The 27,202-nt window shown below is 41.2% G+C and overlaps 1 protein-coding gene across 1 annotated transcript in view; it reads left to right on the top strand.

Moving 5' to 3' along the window:
* LOC139708118 (vitamin D3 receptor B-like) overlaps nucleotides 1–20,723 on the top strand; it is an 86,091-nt gene extending 65,368 nt beyond the window's left edge. The window contains exons 3-5 of the mRNA XM_071620096.1: nucleotides 6,613–6,875; nucleotides 17,544–18,321; nucleotides 18,826–20,723. Coding sequence (XP_071476197.1) covers nucleotides 6,613–6,875; nucleotides 17,544–18,321; nucleotides 18,826–19,070 — 1,286 coding nt within the window. The 3' untranslated portion in view covers nucleotides 19,071–20,723. The remainder of the gene's footprint in view (nucleotides 1–6,612; nucleotides 6,876–17,543; nucleotides 18,322–18,825) is intronic.
* Nucleotides 20,724–27,202: the final 6,479 nt, after the last annotated feature.

The following is a 27,202-nucleotide window of genomic DNA, read 5'->3' as shown; positions in this document are numbered from 1 at the left end:
GAGGTTTTGTATCAGCGTGTCTATTTACGGACGAAGACTCTTTCATCTCAGAGGTGAGAGTTGTGCACTCTTCTCCTTTTAAACGATAGCACTTTCAAACATTTGGTGCCAAGAGATGCTAAGTGAGCATGCTTAGCATCTGAATGAATGCTTAAACGCATCGATATTCATAGTGATGAATTCTTGAAGGGCAGAAGGCTGTAGTAAAACAACTCCTTCCGGAATGATGTGTGGACAGATTTTAGGGCAATGGAGGATGTGATGAGAATTATTGTTGATGCCAATGAGGGTACATGTATTTCTTTGAACATTGTTACCTTGGAGAAGAAGTTGTTCAGTACACATATCATGCACAAACACACACACACACACACACATACACATCTGTTGAAACACACATACACACAAACAAACACACACACACAAACATGTACACATATCTGTGCTTTCGAGATAAAATCATGTGAAGATATTGACATGTCTGGTGAGTGCAGCATATATTATGTGAAAGGTGTTGAAGAAGGCGATGAAAAAAGATTGTCTGATGAAATGTGCATTATTCTCTGCAGAAATGATTGCTCAGTTGGGGCAGAGAGTGTGTGAGTGTGTTTAGTGCATGAGATAGAAAAGGAGAGAGAGCAAGAAGGCAGCTGGAAAAAAAAAAAGAGGAAGAACAAGTCCCCACGCCTATTTAATCACCCTAGCCTCACTTTACATCATTCCTCAATTATCCCATCAGGACAACCGTGTCTTCAAACTCTGATTGGTCCATCCAACCACACGCCAGGGCATGAGAGAGAGAAACCTGGTGGACACTTAAAGAGATTACAGGCAACAGATTACCTCAACTTCCAGCCACAAATTACGCTGAATTTCTATCCCTTCCTCGGAGTCCAAATCAATCTCCAATAGCAGTCCGTGATCGGAGCTGCGCTGACGTCAATTTTGTCTCGTGTGACTCACTTGACATACTTGCGTTTGCTGGGAGGAGGAAGGGGGGAAAAAAAAACGAGAAATGAAGGAAGAGAAAGAGAGATTGTGTAAGTCTAGTCCAGAGGGGCATGTATGTATATCACATTGTTTTTTTACAACTTTAACTTTGATCAAAATCAACACCGTCCACATCAAGCTGATCGCACCATTGTGTGCCATTTCGTCTAACAATTTGATGGCTGTATTGGCTTTTCGTCTGCCATTCCAAACATTTTTATGATCAATTTGTGCAATGCCATTTGTTGACTGTAGCTTCTCTCTCTTGAAGGGGGAGCTGAACATCACTTTCTTCCAAAACTCGACTCTCCTTTGTCTTATACGACCCACTGAGTGCCATCGCAGCAGCATAATCTGTGGCTGGATGGATATTTGAACAGAAAATGGGCAATGTCGAGAGGGGAGATCATGGAAATAGCAAATATTTTCAGGGAGATTGGGCCGGCTACTTCACTTAAGGTGAACACTGATCGCAGGCAGCAGTGAACTGTTACCATGGAAATTCCTTTCATTTCTTCTTCTTTTTTTTTGTATTACATGTATTCGATATATTCTGCAACTCAACTTTGACTTGATAGCATGTGCAGAGAATTAGTCATCTTTCAAAAACAAAAAGAAAGCTTGTGAAATCTGCTATTAATTACAATTTCATATTACTGTTTAAGACACAAGCAAACAAACACAAATGCCAAGAAAGAATGAAGTTTGTATTTCATTCCTGTCTGTCAAATAAATGAAGATGGAGATATGACCATGTGAATGGATATGCTCCAGAGCAGAGTGTAGTAGAAGTAGATGTAGTAATAGTAGTGATAGTAATAGTAGACTAGTAGCAGTAGTAGTAAAAGACATAGATGTAGTATTGGTAGTAGCAGCAATGGAAGTAGAAGACATAGATGTAGTAGTAGTAGGAGTATCATAATACAACAGTAGTAGTAGTAGTAGTAGTAGTAGTAGTAGTAGTAGTAGTGATTGTAATGATAGTACATTGTATAAGAGATGAAGTAATCTACATTTGATTTTCAGGGATACTGAAATATATGAAGACTTTTCATTATGGACGATTGCTCTTTCTCTCATTTTTACATTTCCACCCCCGAGTTCCAGAAGCATTATTCACATCCACGCATGAATAACAGAATACCACACCAATCACTTGTGCTCCTATTACTGATTTTTTGAAAAAGTGAATGTGTATTCTCTCAAGACTTTTGCTGTGTCACATTTATACTAGTATTTCTATCTTTCCATGGACCTGATCTTTCTCAGCAAATGTGCTGACTCATCAGACGACCAAAGATGAAAGCTCACTTTAAGCAGAACAATTTTACTCTTAATCTCTGCATCTCCTTCAAGTCATTGTTAAGTCACCATGTAATTGCTGAAGTTGTCTTTTGTAGCAGTAAATGGTATGCGACTGTAAGTGAAAATCAACCACAACCCTTGATATGTGCCACTCACTCCGACTGGCCAGCATGCTGTATCACGGGAGACGTTTAAGTTTGTTTCGCCGGTGATTCGCGCGGCGAAGTTTTGAATGCGGCACGGCCTGGGACTTGGGACGGCATGACATCACCACACCGCGCTGAATTGATAACCGATCTCCTCCCAACCCCAAATGTGGTGTACAGGTGTCGGATGGTGATTTCCCCCCACGCGTCGGAGCACCAGAAGGAGAGATGATCTTCACAGATTTGGAGATTTTTGCTCCACTTTCCTCACATTCTTGTCCGGGAAGGTGTCACGCTCTTGTTTTATTTTGATGCTGCTTGAACCAGATGTTGGTTTGTCAGTGTCAATCAACCCAATTTTCTGTCCCTCCTCTTCCATTTATCTCTCATTCACCTTTTTAACTTCTTTCTGTCAGTCAATGTTTATTCATCCTGTTCTTTTTCTTTTTTTTATTTTTACATTCTTCCCTTCTGTCCATCTCATCACCTCATTAGGATTCAGGGCGCGAACATGAAAAGGAAGAGCAATGTAGGCTGACGTTCTGAATTGCCTTTTTACCTCACCAGCCTAATGTTTCCGCCCAGTATTGATCGACACTGCAAGTAAACCAGCACATTTAAGTGTGCCTAGATTAAAATAGCACTGGTTATAGCCTAATGTTGAACTCAAAGCCACTTAACATGCGCCAACTCAAGCATTCGTGTAAATGCAAGGAATCATAGGCCAGTATGTGGTGGTGGCTTTGATGGAATTCAGATAAACTTGGAAAACACAACTCACAACTTGTAAGTATCAGTGTAATAGGATTTGCTGGATCATTCATGAACACTTTCAGAGTAGATTGATATCCCTTTTTACGATGAGGGATAGCCTTGTAGAATAGATGTGACCTTTACATGGCAAAGAGCACATTTATAACTTTTCAGGGCCAGAATCAATGTTTTGCAATGTGATCAGGGCAAAAACACAGTTATGTCCTGACTCACAGTGATATAAACAACATTTCAAAAAGCTGATTTCAAATGTACAAATTTCTGCATTTATGATCAGTGTTTTGCTCTGATCGCATGTACAGGGGAATCGTAAATGGAAAACACACGTGAAGACGTTTAAAATGATGTCATCTCAATGCCTTTACAGTTCACGTGAAGTGGATATCCATGTTGCACAGTTTGCTGCAGTAGGGATTTAAATTATTTCACCAATGCCCAGTGCACGTTTGTGGTATCGACTATTTCTCTAGCTCGAAAAAAATTGAGCCTGAACAGTACCCCCATGTATGGCATTTTGAATCAGCATTTTGAATCAGCATTTTGAAGCAGCATTTCAAAATGCTGATTCTGCCTTGACCCCAAGTCAATAAAAGTGATGTTGGATACCTCCAAGGCTTTTAAAAGAACGTTTCTCTGAAAGGATCAGGCTGTGACCGTGACCCCAGAAAACAATATCTATGAAACACCCGCTGTATTGAAAATTTCAGTTGATGGCGTAGAGATTGCATATGATGTGTGTAAAAATCATAAAAGCACACGATTCTCAACGATACCTACCACTTCTTGACCTTTCAACTCATCTAGCGCCGTACACTTCTCTCTCTTCTCCTTCGCCGTCCGACAAGCCGGTATGATGCTCTCACTGCACCATCAATTTGATCCTCGCACTAACAACCAAAACACACACGCTCCGCGGCCTGCTATCAGTGGGTTTCCGTATGTTGGAGGAAAATAGAGCGAGTAAGGCAGAGATAGAAAGAGAGGGAAAGAGAGGGGGGAGGGGGATGTGACAGATGAATAAGGAAGTAAAGATGGTGAAAACCTGCGAGGAATCCGGAATAAATCCTCCAAGTTGGGGTCCCAAATCCGACCGCTGACAAAATGGATCCCGAAGCAGCGCCGGGGTAACACCTTTGGATTTAAGGTTTTGGAGGATGCTGAGAGCGAGAAAGACGTGTGTCACTCCGGCTCCAGGGCATTCAGAGCATGAGGTATGGATAGTGGTCTGCCTGCTCTGGACTCCAGTACCACCGGTACAGCACAAACTGGTCCTTTTTATGATGGTATTCTTTATTTGAAATTTGTTTCAAATCAGCGTCATATTCACAATGATACAAAAAAGAAAATGGCATCTGGTATTCCGTTCATGCTTCTTAATCATATCAATTTTTTTGTTTACAGAGGAAGAATTTACTCAGATTCATACAAACAAACAATGAAAAAGGACTTGCACAAAAAACCTACAACATTGTATACATAAGTCTTACAATGCAGACTTATGCATAAGTCTTACAGTATAGAATTCACCTAGATCAACTTGGTGAAACTCATCAAAAGCTGGTCAATGGCACAAAATATATACATAAGTAGACAGCATCACACAAAAGCCTGCAGTACACTAAAATCCTATATATCACCCACACACATTTTTTTGTTTTTTTGTTTAAGGATATTTACTGATTTCATTTGTTCAATTCCAAGATAAACAAATTGAAAACAGTTTGTTGCAGATATGATAAATGCAGGAAAATAAAAAACTTTGCATTGCACAAATATACAGTTCATTTTATTATTCCCATATACATTTTACATTATACACAGCTTAAAACAAAAAATACACACAAACACGATACACCCACTCACTTGTTTATTGCACCTGTGATAAACATTCAAATATCTTCAATATTTTCGTATCTAAAAACTCTCAGCAAATATATTTTCACAAAAACCACAAACTCTGCATTTCATGCTTCTGGCATATCACGTTAAGCATTTCCTCAAATCAGTGAAAAGTAAAATTAAATTATCATATTGATTTTCCCCTTGCCTGCCTACTGAACCCATCCCCTATGATATAAGAGTATTCATAAAGCATTCTTTTTTTGGAGTATGAATTTTCTTAATAAAGTCATTGTAGTCCCCCCCCCCCCAAAAAAAAAAAAAAAACCACAACAACAACAACAACAACAACAACAATACACACTTTTAAACACACACATACATTCACAAAATTGTTGGCATCCAGTTTTATGAAATGCTGTACACTTGAAACTTACTCTGACTAATTTTGAAAATTTCAAACGCAAAGTTGAAATACATTTGAAATGAAATGGTCATTAATTTTCTCCCCTGTGTGCATTGTGATTTTCATCACATGAAAAGAGAAGTATGGCCAAATGTCAAATTTGTCATCATGGTGCATATTTTGGGGAGATCATCAGCAAATTTCCCTATTTTTTTTCCATCGAAAGAGCAGCTTTTGGTAACTTCATGTGTCAAAACTAAAACAGTGGGCATATGTTCGCAACATACCTTGTGTTCAATATCTCAGTTTCAGAGATAGCGCACTGAAAACACGCTCTCTTTTCTCTGTACGGAGAAGAAACATCTCGATGACATAGACCCCTTGTGTGGAAGAATAGATTGTCTCTGTATCCTGAAAGATTTGATGCAGTTCTATCCCACCGTATCCAATCTTCTGAGACGTCCTATGTTGATAAAAGGGACGCAGAGAACGGCGGAAGGAAAAGCTAAGAAGGATAAGGGTTAGGAGCCAAAAGGAGTAACGTGAACTTGAGATGAACTCCCAAGATCGTGTAGAATTTGCTCTGTTTCTGATATTTTTTTACTCTTGGTTGTCCTCATGCTGACTTGCGTTCATGTTTTTGGCGCTGCTGCAGTTGCATGAATGCTCCTACAATCACATCATCCAGTGTGTAACAGACTGTAACATTTCTTCGTGTTTGCGGATTTTATTGATTGCTTTAATAATATTTTCACAGTTTTGATTGCGGAAGTAGTTTGCAAACTTCAAAGGAGACCCTTGTGAAAAATTAAGAAGGGACAAGGCATTAACCCTTCTCCTACTCTGCATTTTGTCACGCTGTGAGCTGCATAGCTGTAGTTTTCAGATGAGTAACATATGGTGTTAAATACCTGAATCTGGATATATCCAGTGTAACAAGTTGTTTTACTTTTTCTTTTTTGTAACCACTCTGTCAGCAAAATCACCATACATGATTGCTCAATGTATACTTAGCTGCCATTGTATGTAAGCCAGATAATCAGTCCTAATAATAAAGTCCTAATGATAAGTCCTCAAGGCTTATTAACAATGTCCCATTTTCTTCCCCCACCCTCCCCCCTCATTTGTGCCACCCCCTCCCCACCTGTACAGGTGTATGGGACGAGAAGCGGTTGGAGACGCGGAAGCCGCTGGAACGGAAGAACAAGAAGAAGCAGAAGGACCCGTTGCAGGTATCCCCGCAGGTGGCCCCGCCCCAGCCCTCCGCCTCCGTCACCACGTCGTCGACGCTCTCGACGCCGTCGTGCAGCATCATCCAGCCCCTGGTGCCCAAGCTGAACAAGGAGCAGGAGGAGCTGATCGCTGCCCTGGAGAGGGCCAAGACAGACTCCAGTGATGCCAACTGCAATTCCAAGGTATCCATCCCCTCGACTCCACTTCTTTTCTGCCAAATCATAACCAAAATAATCAAGACTGAGCCAACGAACAACCCTCCAGAGGAAAGCAAACTGCTGTTATGAATCAGCACAGTCCAGACTACTGATCATAGGCTTTCTAGATATGCAACACCGCATTAGATCACTCTTACAAACACCATTACATTGTATCACAACACGGGACTGAAAGATAGACTGTAAAATCAGAAATATTTGTGGCATGAAATTTGTGCAAATTGGAGCCGACAGCCCTTTTCACGGCATGATATTTTTGCAAAATGCATTTTGTATAGTGTAGACAAAAACTTCGTGTACATTTTAATTTCACAGATCTTGACTCTCACAGAATTAAGATGCACACGGCAATTTCTGGTTTTACAGTAATTAGACATATGCACTACACACATCATAGTTGTAGGAGGTCTTTAATGAAGGTTTATAAAAACCCTCCAAAATGTGGAAATGACAAGTTTTTTTGTGAAGGTTTTGTCTTGATTTTAAGAAAGGGGAGGGGAAGGAAGGGTTTACTACCAATGCAATTGGGAAAAGTTTTACTGCAAATCCAATTGGAAAATTGTGGCCAGCATTCTGTGCAGTAAAACCAAGAAAATTAAACAGATAGTGAATGATAGCCAAAAGTGGGATAATTTAGAATACATGAATCAATGAACTCACAATCACTGCCGATAGCAACCCCATGTGCAGGTTTCTTTAAAAAGAAAAAAAAAAATCCAGTGTTTTTAATCAGAATGTTGGCTGACCAATAAAGCATTTGTGTTTATTATTAGCAGCCAGGCGAACCTGTTTGCAATCTAAATGTCAGTATCATCCTCTGATACTTCCCTGCATGGTGACAGCATGTTTGTATTGGATATGCCCTCAGAACACATATGATCTCAGTATTCCAAGAAGTTGCAGAACTTAAATGTCTTTCTTTTTTTTTTTCTTTAAATCCCTGGTATCTTTCCAAAAAGGCACATAGACTGTAGGTTGGGGTTTTTTTAGAGCTTATTGTAGTAAAGTAAAATCATGGTTTTAGTGTTCCCTTTATGTCTTTCTGTTACATCTCTCTGGTGGAAACTCTGAATTTCAACCCAATTTTCTTTCTTTATCCTTCCATGGTAGCCCGCAGAGCATGCACATTTTGCTGTCTCTAATTTGTGACATTTACTCTCTAGATCCCTGTGAAGATTTCAAATGGTTAAACAAGAAAAAAAAAAGGGGGGAAAAAAAAGAAGAGAAAACGGGAAGATCCAGAGTGGGGGAAGAGAAAGGAAGAAAAATATCAGCGGTGGAGCTGTCCTTAAAATAGATAAAACTTTGCCCTCTTCAAATCAGCGATCATCCATCGGCTGAAGGCAGAAATGCAGTCGGCGTGTTTGTGAGTGACATGGGGGTATTTCTCCGGGATCCAGATATTTTCTTTGGGTTCAGGGGGACTCACGCTGGGTGCAGGGGGAACCAGAAGGCCAGTGCCGGAGGACAAAAAAGTTGGCAGACATCTTGATGTAGTCCAACATCTCTGGGCTTTGCCAAGATTGTGCCATGGTAGGAGGAGGAGGGGGTGAAGAAGGAGGGGAAGGAAGAGGAGGAGGAGGAGGAGGAGGGAAGAGAAAGACATGTTTCACGTCATGAATCTGCCAACTCGGGTCACATGATCCACATAATTATTTGGAACTCCAGCTGTGTAGTCATCTTGGGGCATCACTGAGCAACCAGAGGGTATACCTTTTCGTACGCGAATGCATAGTCCAAAATCCTTCGTCCGGCCATTCTGGCATCATGTTGAATCTCCTGTACATATCAAAGCATGGCATAACTGTCACATTTCTTTTAATGAGAGACATCATGGAGGTAGTGACGCACAGTTATTCCCCGTGCAAGTTTGTTCTCATTAGTGTGTCTTATTGAGGACCTGTCACATCGATGCCATGTTAACACGTATGATAAGCGACATACAAGATTCTATCAAATATTCATCGACTCGCAGATATACCTGCTTGTGTTTGGCTAGCAGTCACACAATAATACTTAACAGAATTTAGTATCAGAGAGCATTTCATAAATACAGTCCTTCCCACTTCCCCCTCCCCCTCCCCCTCCCCCTTTTTTGTAGGGAAAACTGACAGCTCTGTACATTCCCTTATCACAGCATCCTTACTGTCGTGTTTATGCGGGTGCCTAGTTCGGCTCTAATGATATATTTCACCACTGACTGGTCACCATTACTTGAGCGCAATTACACCAGGGTATGTCCTCGTCTGCTGCACACTTCACTGCTCTTATGCAATAATAACACCATCCATCAAGGACCCTGCAAAAACTGGCCCGGACCTCATGCAACCCAATTTCTCTAATGGCAAATTAAGCGGCACGCCTGCATCCTTGCGGGGGGAAACCGTCTGTAAAAGGAAACATCTCCAGAAAATAGATGTGTGAGGTGAAATCAGCGAAGTGGTCGTGGCGCTCTGTAATCACAATTTTTATTTCTCTCACGATAATATTCTAGGTGAGGTGTAGATACAAGACTACAGAGTGTATCTTGCATCTCACAATATTTTCCCCTGCCCTGTTTTTTCTTTCCGTCTGATGGCATTTTATTAGTCCACTGTCGCGTTCCAACCATCTCTCATTTGACGATCGTGTGTGACTTGAGCCGTGAAGCGCTGATAGCTTGTTGATCACTGAGGTGCACTGATTTCTAACGTCATCGCTGGCAACCAGCTAGCTCTTGCTTCCCTTAATTGAAAAGTCATGCCTGACAATTCCCCCCTCTTACACAGCTAGGTCTCCGGAGTTGATGACTGCCAAACGGCACAACAAGTCCATCATGCGCACAAATATCAACAGCGCCGACTTGTTTGTGATCCCCAGCTTGACGGCTGAAGAAAACGAGAAAGGAGGGGCAGGGAGGGGGGGACACGGAACAGTTGGGCAAACTCGGCTTCCAATATTTTGAAACCATCCAGCCAGTCAGTAACCTTATGCTGCGTAATGTTGCCACTTTGATTGAAGATGTTTACTGGTTAAACGCAAAAGGCAGTGTCTCATTGTATAGTGGCGTGATTACAAAATTCTTGCATTTGTTCCTTTGACTCACCGAAACATTTTTCAAGCTACGTACATGCCACCAGCTGTGATGGTGTACCCACCCTGCTTTCCCCCTCTTCCTTCGGATCCTCTCCCTGTTTGGTTCCCCCCTGTATCCTCTATTCTGCATCTACTCCTCCACCACATCCTTCTCCTCCTCCTCCTCCCAGAATGCTGCCTGAGATGAAGCTGTGGTTTGCCAACTGTCAGCACCTCTCTCTAATAGCCCAATCCAGAAATATTTGGTTTAGATATTTGTTTGCTCTGACCCCAGAATGGTACTGTTTTGGTATAAAGAACAGGGGGTAAGAAAAAAAGAAAAAGAAAAAAGGAGAAGTCGTTTTCTAATTCACCTTTCCTTTTCCTCCCTGCAACTTCCCACTCTTTCTTTCCTTCCCTTTCCCCTCCATCTCTTCGTCTCTCTCTCTCTCTTTCTCTCTCTCTTTCTTTATCTTCCTTGTCTGTCTCTGTCTGTCTTTCTACATATCCATTAATCTGAGCATACTGTAAAAACCAGGAAGTTTTGCTGGCATGAAACTTTCACAAATTTCGTGAGGTGCCGAGATTCGCGAGAGTAAACTGCATGCAAAAGTTCTTGTCTCTACACAGCGCTTTGAATACCAGTGACAATTCACAAAAGTTTCATGCCGCGAATGTTTCTGGTTTTACAATATGTGTGTGTGCATACATGCTTTCAGAGATGGCATGTATGCCAGACCATGTTCTGTGTTCTTGCCATTGAGTTGTTGTTGTTGGTTTTTTTTTCTCATTTAAAATACAGGATCTTCTTCTTCCCATAGTAACAGCAATTCTTTTGAAGTGCCCTATTAGAACTACCAGTTGCATTTGACAGCATCACTGTTCTCCCCTAGATGTTGAGAGTTAGCCTTATTCTTTACTAGCCTTTGTTTCCCATATCATTCCCTCTTCCATTTCCTCCCCCCCCCCCCTTTTTTTCCCTTCTCCTCACCTTTATCCTTCCCTCCCTCCTGGTGACTGTTCTCCGTGTTGTCGTGCCAACAACATCATCAGCACCCTGACCACACGGTGGCATTCCTTTGCCCTGGGCCAGAGAAACTGCATTCTCAGATGGCCAGCATATTGAACTTGAACTTTTTTATCCCTGTCGATCTTCCCCAGCCCCCCCCCCCCCCCCTTCCTTTCCGGCAATCTTTTTCTGTATGCTTTTTTTTTTGCCCTTTTTTGCCCTTTTGGGGGGAGAGGGGTCCTTTTTTTTTACACTTTTCCCCCTTCTGTATCAGCGTCTTGGAATTCTTGGGTCAAGTTTAGTTTTTTATTATTCTCTTCTTACAGGGTTCTATGAACTCTGTTATTTCATGTGATATATGACCCACACACATCTATCTCCTTTCAGTTTTTGTTCACCCTGAGGTGGTTTGTTTGGCTTTCTAGATTATCGAGAGAGTGGCGTTTGTACCTGATTGGTATTATGAATTTATTATTCATCCTTTTGTGCGGGGGGGGATTTTCCATTATTCATCAAAAGGAAAGTTTATATGAAGGTCCTATCACGTTCTTGTGACACCACAGCACAGGTATTCACACTTACAATACTCCAAATGCTATGCTGGGATACCCCGTATTATTCAGCGAAACAAAACAAAGAAACAAAGAAACAGAAAACAAGACGACCACAAGAGAAGTGGCATAAGATGTAGTAATATGCATGAGATGTCGTTGTGCCACACCATTTTATTTCCTACCCTTATCACATTCACTCACACACACACACACACACACACACACACACACACACACACACACACACACATACTGTGTGAATACACAGAGTTCAGATGGTACTATGCATGAATCACCATGAATTGCACAATCAATATATGTTTAGCCCCAGGGCGTAATTAGTTTTGATCAGAGTGGTAGTGGCAGGTCGGGTTGCAGAGAGCAACATCCGACACTAAATGATGCCTAAGCCTGACCGGTACCTACCCCCTGCACTTTCACATCTTCACACCTACACTTTATACATACCTGCTCAAATTAAATCTATTGGCGTTACCTTTCCTCTGGCACTACATTCACAGAGAGACTTATGATGTCCTTCTCCATTTATTCTTGAAAATCTTAAAGATTAACAAGATTCTTCTATAATCTTCCCCCAAATCTTTGTAATCTTCTCCAGCAATTAGTTCACCTGTTGCATATTTTCCTCCCTTGGCCGTTTGGCCTCGCAGTGCAACATTTGTCTTGCACCTGTTGTAAGTTTCATTGCCATGGCAACTTTCATGTCAAGTCATTTCATAAATGCATAAAGCTGATTGGCTGTTGCTGTGGCTACAGTAGTCATCATTGTTCCGTGTGTCAATCTCTCTCTAGATTTCTGGTTTCCTCTTTCTTCTCTCGGATCTATTCCTTCATATTTTGTCTTCTTCTCCTTCTCTAATCTGGTATTCTCTCCCCAACTCCTTTCTATCTCTCTATCCTCTGCCTCTGTCTCTTCCATCTATCTCTCCGTCTGTCTCGTTCTCCCTCTCCCTCCCTCGCTCTGCAGTGGCCAGTAATATATTTCTTCTCCGTCTGTACACATTTTTTCACAATCCACATATCCCGGAGTGTAGGAGAATTTTTCTCTCCCCCCCCCCTTTTTTTGTTGACACACTTTCTTGCGCGGTGCCTATGTCATTCAATGTCTCAGCGCGTTTCCGTTATTGATGGAGTGCTCATGCCCTCACACTGGGCGAGCTCATTTCGTCCCCATGATTGTCACCACTGAATACCCTCGTTCATTATTAACCTCATCATTTATTCAGATCGGAAACTAGAGAAGTAGCTGCCCGTTTTATTGCAGAATTATTGATTCTCGTCTGATGCTACAGAATGCCCGGCTAATAAGAAAGGTTGGGATGGGGTTGGGGGGGGGGGGGGGAATAGAAAAAAAAAATTGTTAAGTGCCCCATCATTGTGACAAGTGTTTGTGTTCTCATCTGAAAAGTTTCAGGGGAAAGCTACAACAACAGGGGAGGAAAGAGAAATTCATATCTGCAGGGTAACTATAGCACTTTTCTCCCACATCAAGATCTCAAATTACAAGCTTTTCACCTATGAGTAAATGCTACAATGAAAACGAAAATACTTGTCATCACCATATTGAGTGTCAAGTATTTCTTGCTCTAAAGCATCTGGTAAAAGCCCTCAAAAAGGCGGGGAGGGGGGGAAGGAAGGATTCAATTCCTGATCATCGACAACTAATTGTGTCTGGCCCCCACATGGAAATTGACACTCGATATCTATCACGGCATCGGATGACAGTCGCCTTTGATCTTCTGTAGCTCAAAACATACAAACAGTGAGAGTGTTAGCCGGCTAATGGAATGAAACAATGAAACATACTGGAGGTGCTACGGTAATCGGCATTTGAAGGCACATGGAGTAAGAAAGAAAGTAGCTACAGATATGTAGTGCCTACCACTCATCTCTGCAATAAAAGGTTAAGAACGGATCGACACCCTCTTTCCATTCTTCCCCTCTTGTTCTGTCTCCTCGCATCCTCAGCCCCTCTTACATATGCACGCTTATGAATCGCTACCGGCACAAGATCAATGCACTTCTTTGCCTCTATGTGTTTCTCTGTTTGTCTGTAGTGTAAATAGCACACAGTTGCGGATGCACAACTGTCCGTGTGGGTTTGCATCTGTGTGCATCCATGTGCAATTGTGCGAGTGTGTATGTATGTATGTATGTATGTTTGTGTGTGTGTGTGTGTGTGTGTGTGTGTGTGTGTGTGTGTATGAGTTTGTAAGTGTGTTAGTTGGTGTCTGAGTATCTTTGTATATGTCTGTGTGTTTATGTGTAAGTGTGTCTTTCTGTCTGTATTATCATGCTGTCACTCGAGGGGGAAGGATTGAACACAAGATTGAGGTGGGAGAGAAGTGTCAGAACGTAAGAGAGGGGAGGAGTGGGGGAGGGAGGGGAAGAGAGGGGAGGGGAGGGGAGGGGAGGGGAGATAGAATCAGTGACAGGTAGACATCTCTGCATTAATGTGATTGGATAACTGTATGTGTGTATGTTGTGCATATATGCATCCATGCTTTATGCGCGAGAACTGCTTGAATGGCTGTCAATTTGCAAAGGTCAATGTGGTGAAAGATGCGTGGGGATATGGCTGGCTTACCCGCAAGGGCCATTCGATTGAGAGGCGTTCAAAGTCAGCCAGATATACAGATCACACAAACGCCCCTGTGCCGGGAATCATCTTCAAACAGGATGGGGTGGTGATGAGTTTACACTTCACAAAGTTTAATTCCTTCCTGACAACCTTGCGACCAAGAATGAAAAAAAAAAATCAAATACTTTATGGAAATAAGAATCGGTACCCCATCTCTCACATACTATTTGCTCACAGCTATACGATGTATGATCATAACTTTCATCACACCCTGTACAAAAGAAAATTGGGCATGTCAACGTCAGAAAAAATACTCGGCAACCATGGAGCTACAAGAGACTTCTCTGGCTATGCCCGTAGCCTTCTCATTTCATTCTCACCTTGATGTGCTAAAAGTTTACAAAAGTGTCTCGTAGCTGGCAAACACTGTCGGGTGATGAGATGATTTTATTTACAATAGGTAATGTGAAAGTGTTATGTTTCTGCAATTTTGTGGGGGGGGGGGGGGCGGGGTGGGGACAAGTTCTGAATTATTCTATTCTTGTTTATGACAGGCAATCACTAATAAAATGAATTGGAGAGATTGTTGAGAGAAATACAGTGTAGTATGGTAATTTTCTTTTCTTATTCAGTGTTTACCTTATACTTGATTCTTGATATACATTCAAATACAAAAATTTTCACAAGTATGCAGCACACTCTTCTATGACCATTGTACATTGGCAGGTTTGCATGCAAAACTTTCCCAGCATTTACAGTTTTGATTTGACAGTATTATAGTTAAGGAATGGTTGAAAATTTTACACTGTTAAAGGATGTTCTAGTTAACAAGTGTCACTTAGTATGTACTAATTTACATTGCATAGGACGTGCAAGACTTCAATAGTGAATGTGTCACGTCATGAACTGTTCATATGTAACAAGTGACACACTGGTTAATTGGGAAAGAGTCTTCCATTTTTTTTTTTTTCCTGGGCTTTCATCTCATTTAGCCAAGAAACATAGTATGGATCTGTAACGCTCATAACCTATCCTATATGAATATCTACGATACAGTATAGATTTTTTATGTTCTTCTTTCAAGTAATTCTTATCATCAAATAAGACAGATCCATATTGCTATACATTAAACAATTGATTAAAAGATGCTGAAAGTTGGGCAATACTCATTTCTCTGTCTTCCTCTTCCATGTTGGCTTTGTGTTCATCTCCCACTTTCTTCTCTCTTCCCCCTTCTCTTTCTATCTCTCTATCTGTCTTTTTCATCCTTCTCTCTCTATCTCTCCCTCACTATCTTTCTCTGTCTCTCCCTTGTTCAATCTCGTTCCTTGTGTAAGCTGCCCAAATCGGCACTCAGGTAAAGTGTTGTTGTCCCGTAGTATCCCCTTGAATTAGGCCAGTGGTTGTATTGGGTTTGAGGTGGATGCCTTTGCTGAGAAGGTAGGAGAAGATAGCGGAGAGCGACTGATGGATGCATGTCCCAGTTTTCCCTCAAAATTGTGTCTCAAGTCAAGAAACTATACCCCAAATCAGTCTGATTATTCTGTGTCTTTTCGGACGACCCGTGTGTCTCGCCGCAACGAGATATGCATTTCTTCTCGTTATTCGCCTTACTCCACGGGGCTAGTGGAGGATCGAAAAATGGGTTACAGTACAAAAATATGTAATGAAAGCTGGTAGGATACTATGAGAGTGGGCATCATACGTGCTCCCCATCTGCTCTGTGTGCTTGCATTATTCATAAGATCAGGGGGAGCTGCGCATTTTGTGAAAGTGATCCTGCAACCAAGCCCACGCCAGGTCAGGTGATACCCCCGTGCGCACCTCTGCCTCTGGAGTGCTAAGGCGTGGTGCAAGGCGCAAGGGGGGGGGGGGAGGGGGAGAATGTGTAATTTCTAGCTGGTATCATGCACCTCCATGCTAACCCCATACAGGGACATGCCATGCAAGCCCCATCTCTCTGTGCTTCCATATAAACGCTGCACTGTGGCAACCAGAATCCGCTTTTTCTTCGTCAGCATTTGTGCAACAAATGCCACCAGACTCTCGTGTTTGAGCTGGATTCTCGCCTTTTCAGGGGCTGATGCCTCTGAAAGGCAAAGACAGAGAAGGTGTTGCCACACATAAGAGAAAGCCCTCTCCCATTCCACAGGGGTGTCTGTGTGTGCCATTGTTCCAGTTTTGATTCTCATCTTTCGGTAATGCTCGACGTTGCCCGCGTTTCGCTCTAAATCGTCCCCGAAATAACATTTACGGAAGTAGAGCAGACAAGAGTCATGATCTGCAACTTAACCTAGATTCGCCGAGAGTTGTATTGATTTCAGCCGGATTGCAGCTCCGCGCGCCGCTGCTTCTCGTTTTGCAGGAGGACTACCCAAAACATGAAGACATAAAATGCTTAACCTGCCGCGAGCAACGCATATTGGTGTCAAGTGCCAAGATGAATATTCAGTCACAGGCTACGATTGATTTGAAGTATTGGCAATTAGTGTGGAATGTTGCACGTAAAGTGTTCCAAAGTGTAACGAGTTGGATTAATCATGTATGGATCATTGCTGGAGGGGGGGGGGGGTGGCAAAAAGATGCCAGTAGAAAGTGTTCCTAGTATGTGTCTTGTTGTTTTGAAGAAATAGAGAAGTCTGTCTGAGCTGTTGGCAAACATTCCAAAACTTGCTCAAGATCTTTTCTTTTCTTGGATCTTGAAGAAGTTACCTGGAAACTCCTGCATGGAGTCTTCCGTTTGAGATCCGAATGTCAGGAGTCAGATGCCTCGAGAAATACAATGAATATCCATTAAATGTATCTCGAATCGATACAAGTCAATGAGTTCTGTTATTTCTCGGGTATTAAAACAAAAGCAAGTTCTTTTTGAGGGTTTACGTGTACCACACACGTGAGCATGCTCGTTCAAATGATTGTTGCCAAAAACTACATGGAGATCCTGTAACATCCTCTCTGGGCAGACGAGACCAAAAGGGCAAATGATGTTGACTTTGGACTGACCCTTCAGGGGTGTGATGTATAACTCTTGTTAGATGAAGTGGCTAGGGATAGAAGGCAATGCTGAAGATGACCACTTGTATCCTGATGTAAAGGACATTCCCAATAAAACAAGCAGTATGCTTATATCAGTGTAGTATTGAGGTTGAAGCTATTACCATGTATGTCTGTTTGTTTGTGTTTTCCACACATCTTTGTGTTGTTCCATTCATGCTAAATTATTGTTACTTTTTGATGAAGAAACCAGCAGAATGTGTTTTGTTGCATAATTGCAATTTCATCTACTGAGCAGCTAGTCTGTCATTATTGAATCCTTACCTAATGCTGTAATTACTAAAAGATTGTTGATAATGAAAGTATGATACAATACTTGTATTTACCTTGAGCTTCTCTGTTTGTTCTTCCTTCTCCAGCCTAATGGAAAGATTGATGAAATTCTGAAGAAGATGCAGGCTTTCCAAGACAAGACGCAAGCAATGATCGCAAACATGAATTTCCCTCCGCCGGGCAATGGTGCCAACCCCTTCAGGGGAATGGACATGAACCCAGGCTCGATGTTCAACCACAACCCCAATGCCATGATGCCCCACCCAGGTATGCTGCACAATCCTCACATGTTAAAAATGGATCAGCCCGACAAAGGGAGCAGGGACGAGATCCACAGGTACACAATGGACAAATCCAGCAAGGTGTGTCTCAAGGAGGAACCCCTGGACCCCTCTCTCACGCACACGTCCACATCGTGCCAGGTGGACAATCAGAGGATATCAGAGAAGATCAAGCAGGAGCCTGATTCGGAGAAAGAGGGACTGACGGCCCTGCCGTCTAAACCTTCTATGCAGCAGATGATTATCTACAATATGACCCTTATGGGGGTAGTCATCAGGCAAACAGTCGCATTCACCAAGGCCATCCCCGCCTTCCGGCGTCTGCCCTACGACGAGCAAGCCGTACTCATCAAGAATGCCATCCTGGAGGTCCTCATGCTGCGGTGCGCGGAGAACTATGTCCCCGAGCGGAACGTGATCATCGACGATATCACGGGGAGTGAGTGGTCGTTTGATTCCATGATGTCGTCGGGATTCTTAACGGCGACCGAGCCGACCCTGAAGTTCATCCAGGCAGTCAACGGTATGATGCTGACCAAGCAGGAGTACGCACTTCTACAAGCAATCACGATTATCTCGCCAGGTAAGGATTCATCCCCACTCCCATAACCTTTCTTGTCGCTTAGAGTTGCAGCAGCGCTCTGTGGCTGTAGAAGGAATTTCAAAGAGCTGTCTCAAATCCCATTTCCCTATCTGTATGAAAAGGTCAAGACATGTGTGAGGGTAAGGCAGAGGTTGCTCCATAGTTGTTTGATCAAAGTATCTTCCAGCACTTTCTAGCAGCATGATAAAGAATGAAGACAGTCTGGGTGATGTCTGAAATGGCTCCCCTTCATTCCTCCCAATCAATTGCCTCTAGTAATCATTCTGCTATACGTTTATCAGAAGTACACATAATATGATTTGCAAAGTGATGCAATGCAATTCATTGAGAAGTATAGGAGAACAGGGCACAGGAACAATAAAACTCCTTGAAGATATGCTTGAGGCTCATGCTTTCAGGTTTGTTAGCCTACACATACAACACATCCCGCTCTCCTGGTATTTCATTCTACTGTTGTACCCACTTGTGTTTGTGATTCTGCAGATCGGCCAGAGATCACCAGCAGGGAAGACGTGGACCAAATCCAGAGGCCTATGGTGGAGACGCTGCAGACGCTGACCAAAATCAACCACCCAGAGGACAAGGTCTTCTTCGCCAAGCTCATCATGAAGCTGACCGATGTGCGGGACCTCGTCACGCACCACGTGGACGACCTCATGTCGATGAAGCTTCCCGACTCGCAGTTTGAGAACCTCTTCCCCCTCATCTCGGAGATCTTCAACGTTTAACGTTTGCCCCCCGACCCCAACCCCAGGGACTCTCTCTTGGATTGAACACTGGACATGACGGAAAGCTCACTGAGAGACAGATATTGAGACTGCTTTCACACACTATTGACCTTCGAGACGTCAAAGCCCTTTATTACCTAAGCGATTTGGCCAAAGACGAGGACGCGATGAGGCTTGTGCCCAGGTAGCTTGCAGCACTACATCAGGTTTAAGAAGGGTTTGAAACGAAGATGCTACATCATTTGTTTGTTTGTTTGGGTTTTGTTAACTGTGATGCAGAATCCTTAAAAGTCTTTTTAAGAAACAAAAAGAAGAAATGAAAACATTTGGCCAAAGATACATCCATGTCGCCTCATGGTCATGCCCATGTTGCTGATTCCATGAGGGAAAATTCTGCGGCCAGTGTTTGATTTTTTTTTAAACGACTGTTTTCCTGAAGGACAAAAAGCCTCCTGCATAGTTTTGAGTAATGTTCAAGCTTCTTTTTTTTTCTTTTTTAGTAGTGTTAGGTGATGTAGAAATCCAGGAAGCCATCCCTGTTACATGTGTTTTCCAGAAGGACAGATGCGTTGCATCCTGTTCCCCTGGCAACAGAAACACACCATGTGCATGTGCCAGACTTTCCTGGGAAAGAATGCCATATTTTTGAGGAGCAATAATGTTATTTCCCCATTTTTTCTCTCTTTAATGATGTGTCTTGAAAGCTGCAGAGAGAAAGAGTAGAATTTAAATTTAAACAAATAAAAACCTTTTGTGTGTTTCTGTTGATAAATTTTTGATGTAACAGACATTAATGTACCATCTTTTTGTTATTCATTACCATTCCATATTGAAAAACAGGACTATGTCAATGACGGAAAGAGTCTTGTTGTTCCTTCCTTGTTCGTTTTTGTAGGTTGGGTTTTATAGACTATGCAGTATGCCTGTTTTCAAGCCTGTCTCAGCCACCCCATGCAATGCAGTGACGGCTGGCACCACCCCGTGCAGCCGGGTTTTCAAGGAATCACACAAAATGTGAATTCTGATCGAATGAGCAGATAAAGATCTTCCACAGCACATAATGAAAATGATAAGATAATCACAAAAAAGTAAACTTAGCTTCCTTTCTTTTTTATTCATGTGAATATGCAAATTCTAATGACCGTTCTGTCACAGTTCAATGATCAAATAGAATTTGAAATTGTCACATCAGCTGCACATCTTTTTGCACTCCCAGTGAAATCTGGCCCGCTTCGTCATTCAGTGCGCCCTCCACTTGTGAGAGGATTAACGAAGACAGAGAGCGTATTTCGGGGAGCTGTTTTAGTCAGAGCGCTGTGTGGCCACAGAGTACGCAGAGCCTAAAACCCATTTTTGGAGGCCGTCAGACCAGATCACCCGATCATTTACCCCCTTTAAACACAATATGGGATCTTGCCATGCATGTAAGAAATAGGTGGGAGTAACCTGGATACCGATGTTAACTTGTGTGTGCCAGGGTGTCGGGTTTCTTAGTCCTCCAGCCTACGGAACTTTAAGGTACCAGGGGTCCATTTCATGAAAGTCTTGTGAGAGATATTTCGCTCATAGGACACACTTATGAGAGATTTCCCGAAATGGATTTTACTTCTCTTTAAAAGTCTGTCATAGCTACATATGAGCGACTTTGGCCATTCCAAGATATATGCAAAGACTTTAATGTTATGACTTCATGACACCTCTGGTGTCTGCCCACTGTAATAGTCTTTGTTAGTGTAGAAATAGATATATGGTGCCATCTACTTTACATATGGATAGGAAGATTATAAGGTAAGGTGAGACCAGAAAGTCTATCAACATTTTGTGGCATAAAGGCCTTGTTGGTTCCTCAGCTGTCAGTATTTCTTTTTTTCTGATATTTTCTCACGAATGAGGCTGAATGGTTAACGCTCATCACAGCCCATTTGTTTCAAGTGCAGCTTTGCAATTCAATAAGGCACACAGTAACTTTGAGTAGATTGCCTGCTTGTTCCCTCACAGAGGAACCTTGGTTGCCAAATTTTTAGTAATACATTAGAGAAAGAAAAAAAAGAAGTACTTCTATCAAGTATTATCCAAAAAGTGGTTTATCTTTGTGTAGAAAGAGGCTGTTAATCTCTAAGCGACGTTTTTCATTTGTGATGTTCAACCGTTGTCATCAATATGTCACCCTTTTCATCCACTAGAGACGTAAGTGTCTTGCCATGGTAATTCTAGTGATAAAAGATTTCTCCTCTATGAGAATTTCCCTCTTTCTGTTTCGGCAACTTTGTATGTTTTTTTAATCCCCTCCCCAAGCTAAAACAGTCACTCACAGTTATTAACCAGTCTAATGGACAATTTAAGTTGTGACTAAATCTCTGATTGTTGAATTACTGAGAGTGTGTAATTTCTGTTTTGATTAAGACAAGGGGAAAGGATCACATTGTCACATGGTTACACCTCTTCTCTCAACCATCAAACTGCCTTTAATTCAAAAGATGATGGGCAAACAATGAATGAGAGAGCAGGTGAGAATTCCAGCAGTCATGCATAAAATGAGAATGTAGAAAGTATTAGCTGAGTGTAGTTCTGAAGTTACTGCTGCTAAAAACAAACTAGAACAGTATTAGCTCTCTTCGGCTTCATGCAGATATATGGTAAACATAAGTATTGCTCACGACAGATGAATTTTTCATATTTTCTTGCTTTCTGTGTGTGCGTATTTATGTGTGTGTTTGTGTGTGTGTGTGTGTGTGTGTGTGTGTGTGTGTGTGTGTGTATGTATTTCTTTCTCTTTCTTTGTGTTTCCGCTCTATGTATCATTTTCTGTTTGTCCGTCTGTCTGTCAGTGTCTGTGTGTCCCTTAATCTGTAGGTCTCTGTCTCCTTCTCTTCCTTTACCGACCATGTTTGCAAGCACAAATATGATATTGATGAGGGTCAGCGTCATGGCACATAGTTGTACTTTTCTTCTTCTTTTTTTTTGTTGTTGTAGAAATGTATCATCTCAGATTGTTGTTGTTTTTTTTCTTGTATATGTTTAATGAGTCTTGTCACAAATTTTGCCAAAATATGAAAATGATCAGGTAAATATGAACTCTTTATCGTATGTATTTAAGTAAGTCATGAGGGTTTCTGATTGGTGTATTACCTTCGGTGGGAAATGGTTTTGTGGGTCTCTTCTCTCAATCTTTCAGCTGGTGGAGCATCAATTCTGGCAGTTGGGTTAAGATTCTTTGAGCGGACTGCCTTTTTTTTTCAATTTTAGGATTCAAAACAAGGTATCAGTATTTTTTCATGTGGCTTGTGTCATATGAATGGAATAGTGAATAATGAGGACATCACGGAAACGAAGTATTATAGTTTCTACACACAAGTATTACCGCGAAACGTTCCTTCTTGTTTCCTCAGAGTGGTATCTGTGATGTAAAATGTTCAGGTGGATCGGCGAAGACTTCGTCAACACAAGAGAAAGATTCTTCTAGCTGCATCATGTGTAAATAAGTTTGTTTGAATCCTCCCATTATATTGGACAGTGTTTTCTTCTTTTTTTAATGTTGTAAAGTCCAATGGCTGTAAATGGACTATTGAAGCTACATGCATTATGCAAAGTGTCTTTCACCACAGTTTTTTTTTTCTTTTTGTCTACAACTTCAATCACTTACTTTTTGTAAAATCATTGCTTCAAACATTTTGTATGTGAAAGCACAGAAATCAGGTGGGATCATTGGGAATTCTGATTCCTCTTTTTCCTTGTAGAGATTATGTGATTAATCTATTCTTGTTACTTTGATTCACTTTTCCTCTGTAACTTAAATTTTTGGTCTGTTTCCTTTTATGGGGCATTTTTTTTTTTTGGTTTGTTTGTTCGTTTGGTTTTTTTTTTTTATATTGCAGAGATTACGGGATAATGCAGTGCCAAAATGTGAGAGTGTCAATTTGGAGGCGGGGAGCAGTTTTAGCCAATGGTGCATCTCATTTCCTAGCCAAATGTCTATTAATGATCTCCAGTCTGAGCAATGATGGCCACCTTAGCATGCAAGAATCAAAAGATCACCGAGGGGCAGTTCTCGATGAATGTACGCTTCATTTCGGGTTTTTTCTGTTGTGAGAAAGAAATGTCGGCAAGATTCATGCATTGCTTTTTTTTTTTGGGGGGGGGGGGAGGGGGGTATTACTCTTCATCTACACATTGATCTATATTACTTCTATCATTTGACATGCACAACAAATGCATCCACTGCCACAGAATGTTATCAGTATGGTTGCTACTTCAGGGATTTAGTGGGGCCCAAGTCATTCAAACGAAACCCTGGGTCTCGAGGAGTTTCGGCACACAACAATCTATCTTCATCTGTAGTGTTTTCCATGAGGGAACATCCCTTCAGGCTGGTCAGTACCTGATGAAATCGAGACCAATTTTGTGCCAAAGCTTTCCCCCCCCCCCCCCCCCCCCCCCCCCCTCGTACTCATACCAGGGTGTGGTCGGATGCAGGGCATTCACACAGGTTCTTGCTTCTAAGAGGGGAATGGGTGAGAAAGTAGCCAGGGAGGGGTGATCTCTTGCACCCCCCTGAAGTAACATTGGTATTTCGGTTCCTCTACTTTTTCTTCAAGGCTTCTTCAAAAGCATTCTTCATGGACGTATTTTATATAGAAGGCATAGAGAACACGGAAGGCTATGCTAGCTGTTGAATCTGTTTATAGCTCACTGGTATAATTGTAAATAATGGCTTGGTTATTGATATTGTACATCACTAGATTCACATTTTTAAAGAAGAATGATAGACTGCTCTTGTTTTATGTATTGATTTTAAACAAAGAATTGTGATTACAGAAGTTAAAGAGGTAATCAAAGTTTTATGTTGTGTCAAGTTGACTTGTGTAATAATGGTGTCACGTTAGTTCATTTTTCTTTTTTTTTTTCTTCCTTTTATCGTATGTGACGTGAGGAAAAGTGCCAAAAATATTACGTCAGATGTAAATAGGATTTTGAGAATTTAACAAGAGGTCAAAATGACCCGATGCAACTGTTGAAATCAGTATAAGAAACACATTATGATGTGTAAAATATGTCTGTACATTACCTCTTTATTACAGTTGTATGAATCTCCTTTACTTGCTTTAGTTGTGATGGCATCAGTTCATGTGTTCATAGATGCGTGTTGAGTGTAGACTACCACAAGAGTATTTTGGAGTGGGTTTTGTATCTTTTTTTTTCTAAATTCTTAGAAAACAAAAGTTTAAATATCATGAAAAATATGCATTTGGGCTGCTCCTTTTGTTTTTTGTTGTGACTGCAAGACTCAACTGCTGAATGGTGGATAATTACAGTAAAATGGCCTCTTCTTTCAACTTTCATATTGAAATAAAAGAGTTTTTTTTTTTCATTTTGAAGTCTCGTGGAGGTCACAGAGAAATGTTCACAATGTTCTGAGAAGGTTTTTAGTCTGTTCAAGGCAAGGTGTGAAAGCCAAAATGTGAGAAAATTATTTGGGTATTTCCATGTGAATGCATGAGAAAAATGTCTCAACTGTTTTTCGTCTACGGATGAAATTGTGCAGGAAAACTTTCGTTATAATGTATCTCTATATGAGGCTGTTGTATTAATGAGTTGAAGAGCATGCACATGAAATAACATTATCAGCTGACAAGACAATTTTTTTTTCCTTCCTTAAATAGCTTCTTGCTTTGTCATATATCAATTTGATTTCATTTTTGTGTGTACTGTGCCTCTGTCAGTGCCAACGTTAGCAGCAAGGAGTTTTTTAATGCACGCAGTTTGTTTTTCCATTTGCCAATGAATCACCATTCATTTTGTTTGTATTTATACATTTTTTTTTCCACATGGGTCGTATGAATGACATATAAAGTGACGTGTCTGCACACCATCTAGAATGAATGATCAGGAATTATTAATTTGTCCTCCTTGCTTTCGTCATCCGGCATTAGGAAAGCTAAATCACAGGCTGTCTAAAGATTATCATAATAATAGTATTAATGATTCCATTTTGAAACCTATTCCGAAGCATTTTTTTCGGGATGGATATCTGATCTTCTCAAACGTGACGTTTGAGGCGTTGATGTGTTGATGCTCAATTACAGGAAAAAATGGAATTAAAAATGATCAATGCGAGAATCGTCATCACCATACGTGCTGTATTACACCTACTGATAGTCAGACAGACATGTCTTGTAGCGATAGAATAAAACTTTGTAATATTTTGTGAAGTAGTGTGTTTGGATTCCCCCCACCTTTCCCAATCGGAGGCATAAGGTATTGAAGTGTGGAAGCACTTGGACCCCGATGTCATTGTTATTTTCTGTTTTTATACCTCGTTTCCCATTTTAGTCCCTACCCCGCCCCACCCCACCATCTTGGTCGTTTGTTGTTTTGTTTTTTGTTTTTTCACAACAGTCAAGCTCTTATGACTCTCGTAAGAAAAATGACATTTACTGCTCCATAGACCTACGTGTGACGTTTGTCGTATCATAATTGTACATGTACGATATTAATTAAAAAAAGCACACTATTTCTGATTGTATGATAAAAAAAAAGGTCACCTTTGCTTGATGCTTGCATTCTTCTTGTCGTACGACGTAAGATAAGTGTTCTATTTGGAGTGAGTGAATGTTTGTGTGGGAGAGATGCACAGAAGTTACTCCTCTGAAACAGGTGCATAAAGAGATAACAGAGGAAGCATGTGAGAGGCAGATTGGGCAGCCATGTGCAATTTATGCAAACATGGATAAAGTTAACATGATGCTATACTTGAGCATGCTGTGTGAGGTGTTAAAAATGCTGTTCTAGGGAATTGTCAGAAACTATGCTGACTGAGTGCATGATGGTGTAATACTCCAAACAAAAACAAATTAAAGGGATGGTACAGTTTTGGTTTAGATTTGGCTTCAGGTTTGCAGTGGGTTTTTTTTTTTTATTATTTTTTTAGATCATGAGAAACCTCATGTGAAATATGAAAGAGAATATAATTCTAAGAGGAATTCAAAGTTTATTTGATGAAAGTTTGTTTTGAAGTGGTTGAGATATATCCAAAACAAAGCGATCCTCATAAAAATGGGACCCGTCTTTTATTAGGATTTCATTGTTTTTTAATGCTTTGTTTTTTGGATATCTCGGCCATTTAAAACCTGGTTTTCATTAAATAAACTCCTCGTAGAATTGTATGTTCTTTAACATGTCATAAAGGGGTTTCTAATTATCTTGCATCAAGTTACAAGCTGAATCCTCAGCTCAACCAATACTATATCATCCCCGTAAGAAGCATACTGTCACTGTCAATAGATCTTGGCAAATAATCACCGTGCTAATAAACCATTCAATAATTGACTTGGACTGACCTTACTGTGTATGAGAAACACAGAGCACCATTAATATGTCCCTCGGATAGGACATAAAATGGAGGTCCCGTGTATGAGAGAGTCACAGCTCATGCACGTAAAAGATCCCGCTTCATTCATTCATCGCAAAGAGCAGGGTGTCTAACCCGGTGAAGTGGTCCCACCCCACATCCAACTGGACCCCATGGAAGAAGACCAGCTTAGTGTAGCTGAATATGGGCTATCCAGCCATCTTCACAGATGGAAAATGAACAACAACAACAACAACAACAACAACAACAACAATATGGTCATTTACAGATTTTCCTTGTCGTGAAGCATTTAGCATTTATTTTTCAACTTAAATCTTTTTGAATAACTTTATATACACATAATATCACAGACTTGGGTGACCAGTAAGACCTTAGAAGTCAAATCTTTAAAACTAGAAACACTCTTAACCCGTTGAGGATGAGTCCCGAGTATTAAACTCGGGCAGGTGTCTATGGGAAATGCGTGTTGTAGCAAAATCAGTCTGTCCTCAATGGATTAAACAATGCCTATGAAGACAGCAGCCCCTTCTCACAACAATGCAGGCGATCATACGGAGAGTGTGGCTTGTTCATTGTGTGTGTTTTGAGAGCAGCAAGGACTTTTGATTCATTGACACAGTAGGACATTTTACAAGGTAAAACTTTTTTGTTCTGTTGTCTTCTTTATCTCAAGATGGCACTGAAAGTTTGCATCGCTGACATAATAGAACAGAAGATATTAACAGACTACTACTATATGTTAGCATTCTCATACAAAAAAAAA

This window comes from Diadema antillarum, unplaced genomic scaffold (genome assembly GCF_040938485.1).
Source record: "Diadema antillarum isolate AM-2024a unplaced genomic scaffold, OU_Dant_1.0 seq00001307_RagTag, whole genome shotgun sequence".
NCBI classification, from domain to species: Eukaryota; Metazoa; Echinodermata; class Echinoidea; order Diadematoida; family Diadematidae; genus Diadema; species Diadema antillarum.
This window is presented reverse-complemented; position numbering and strand designations above follow the sequence as displayed.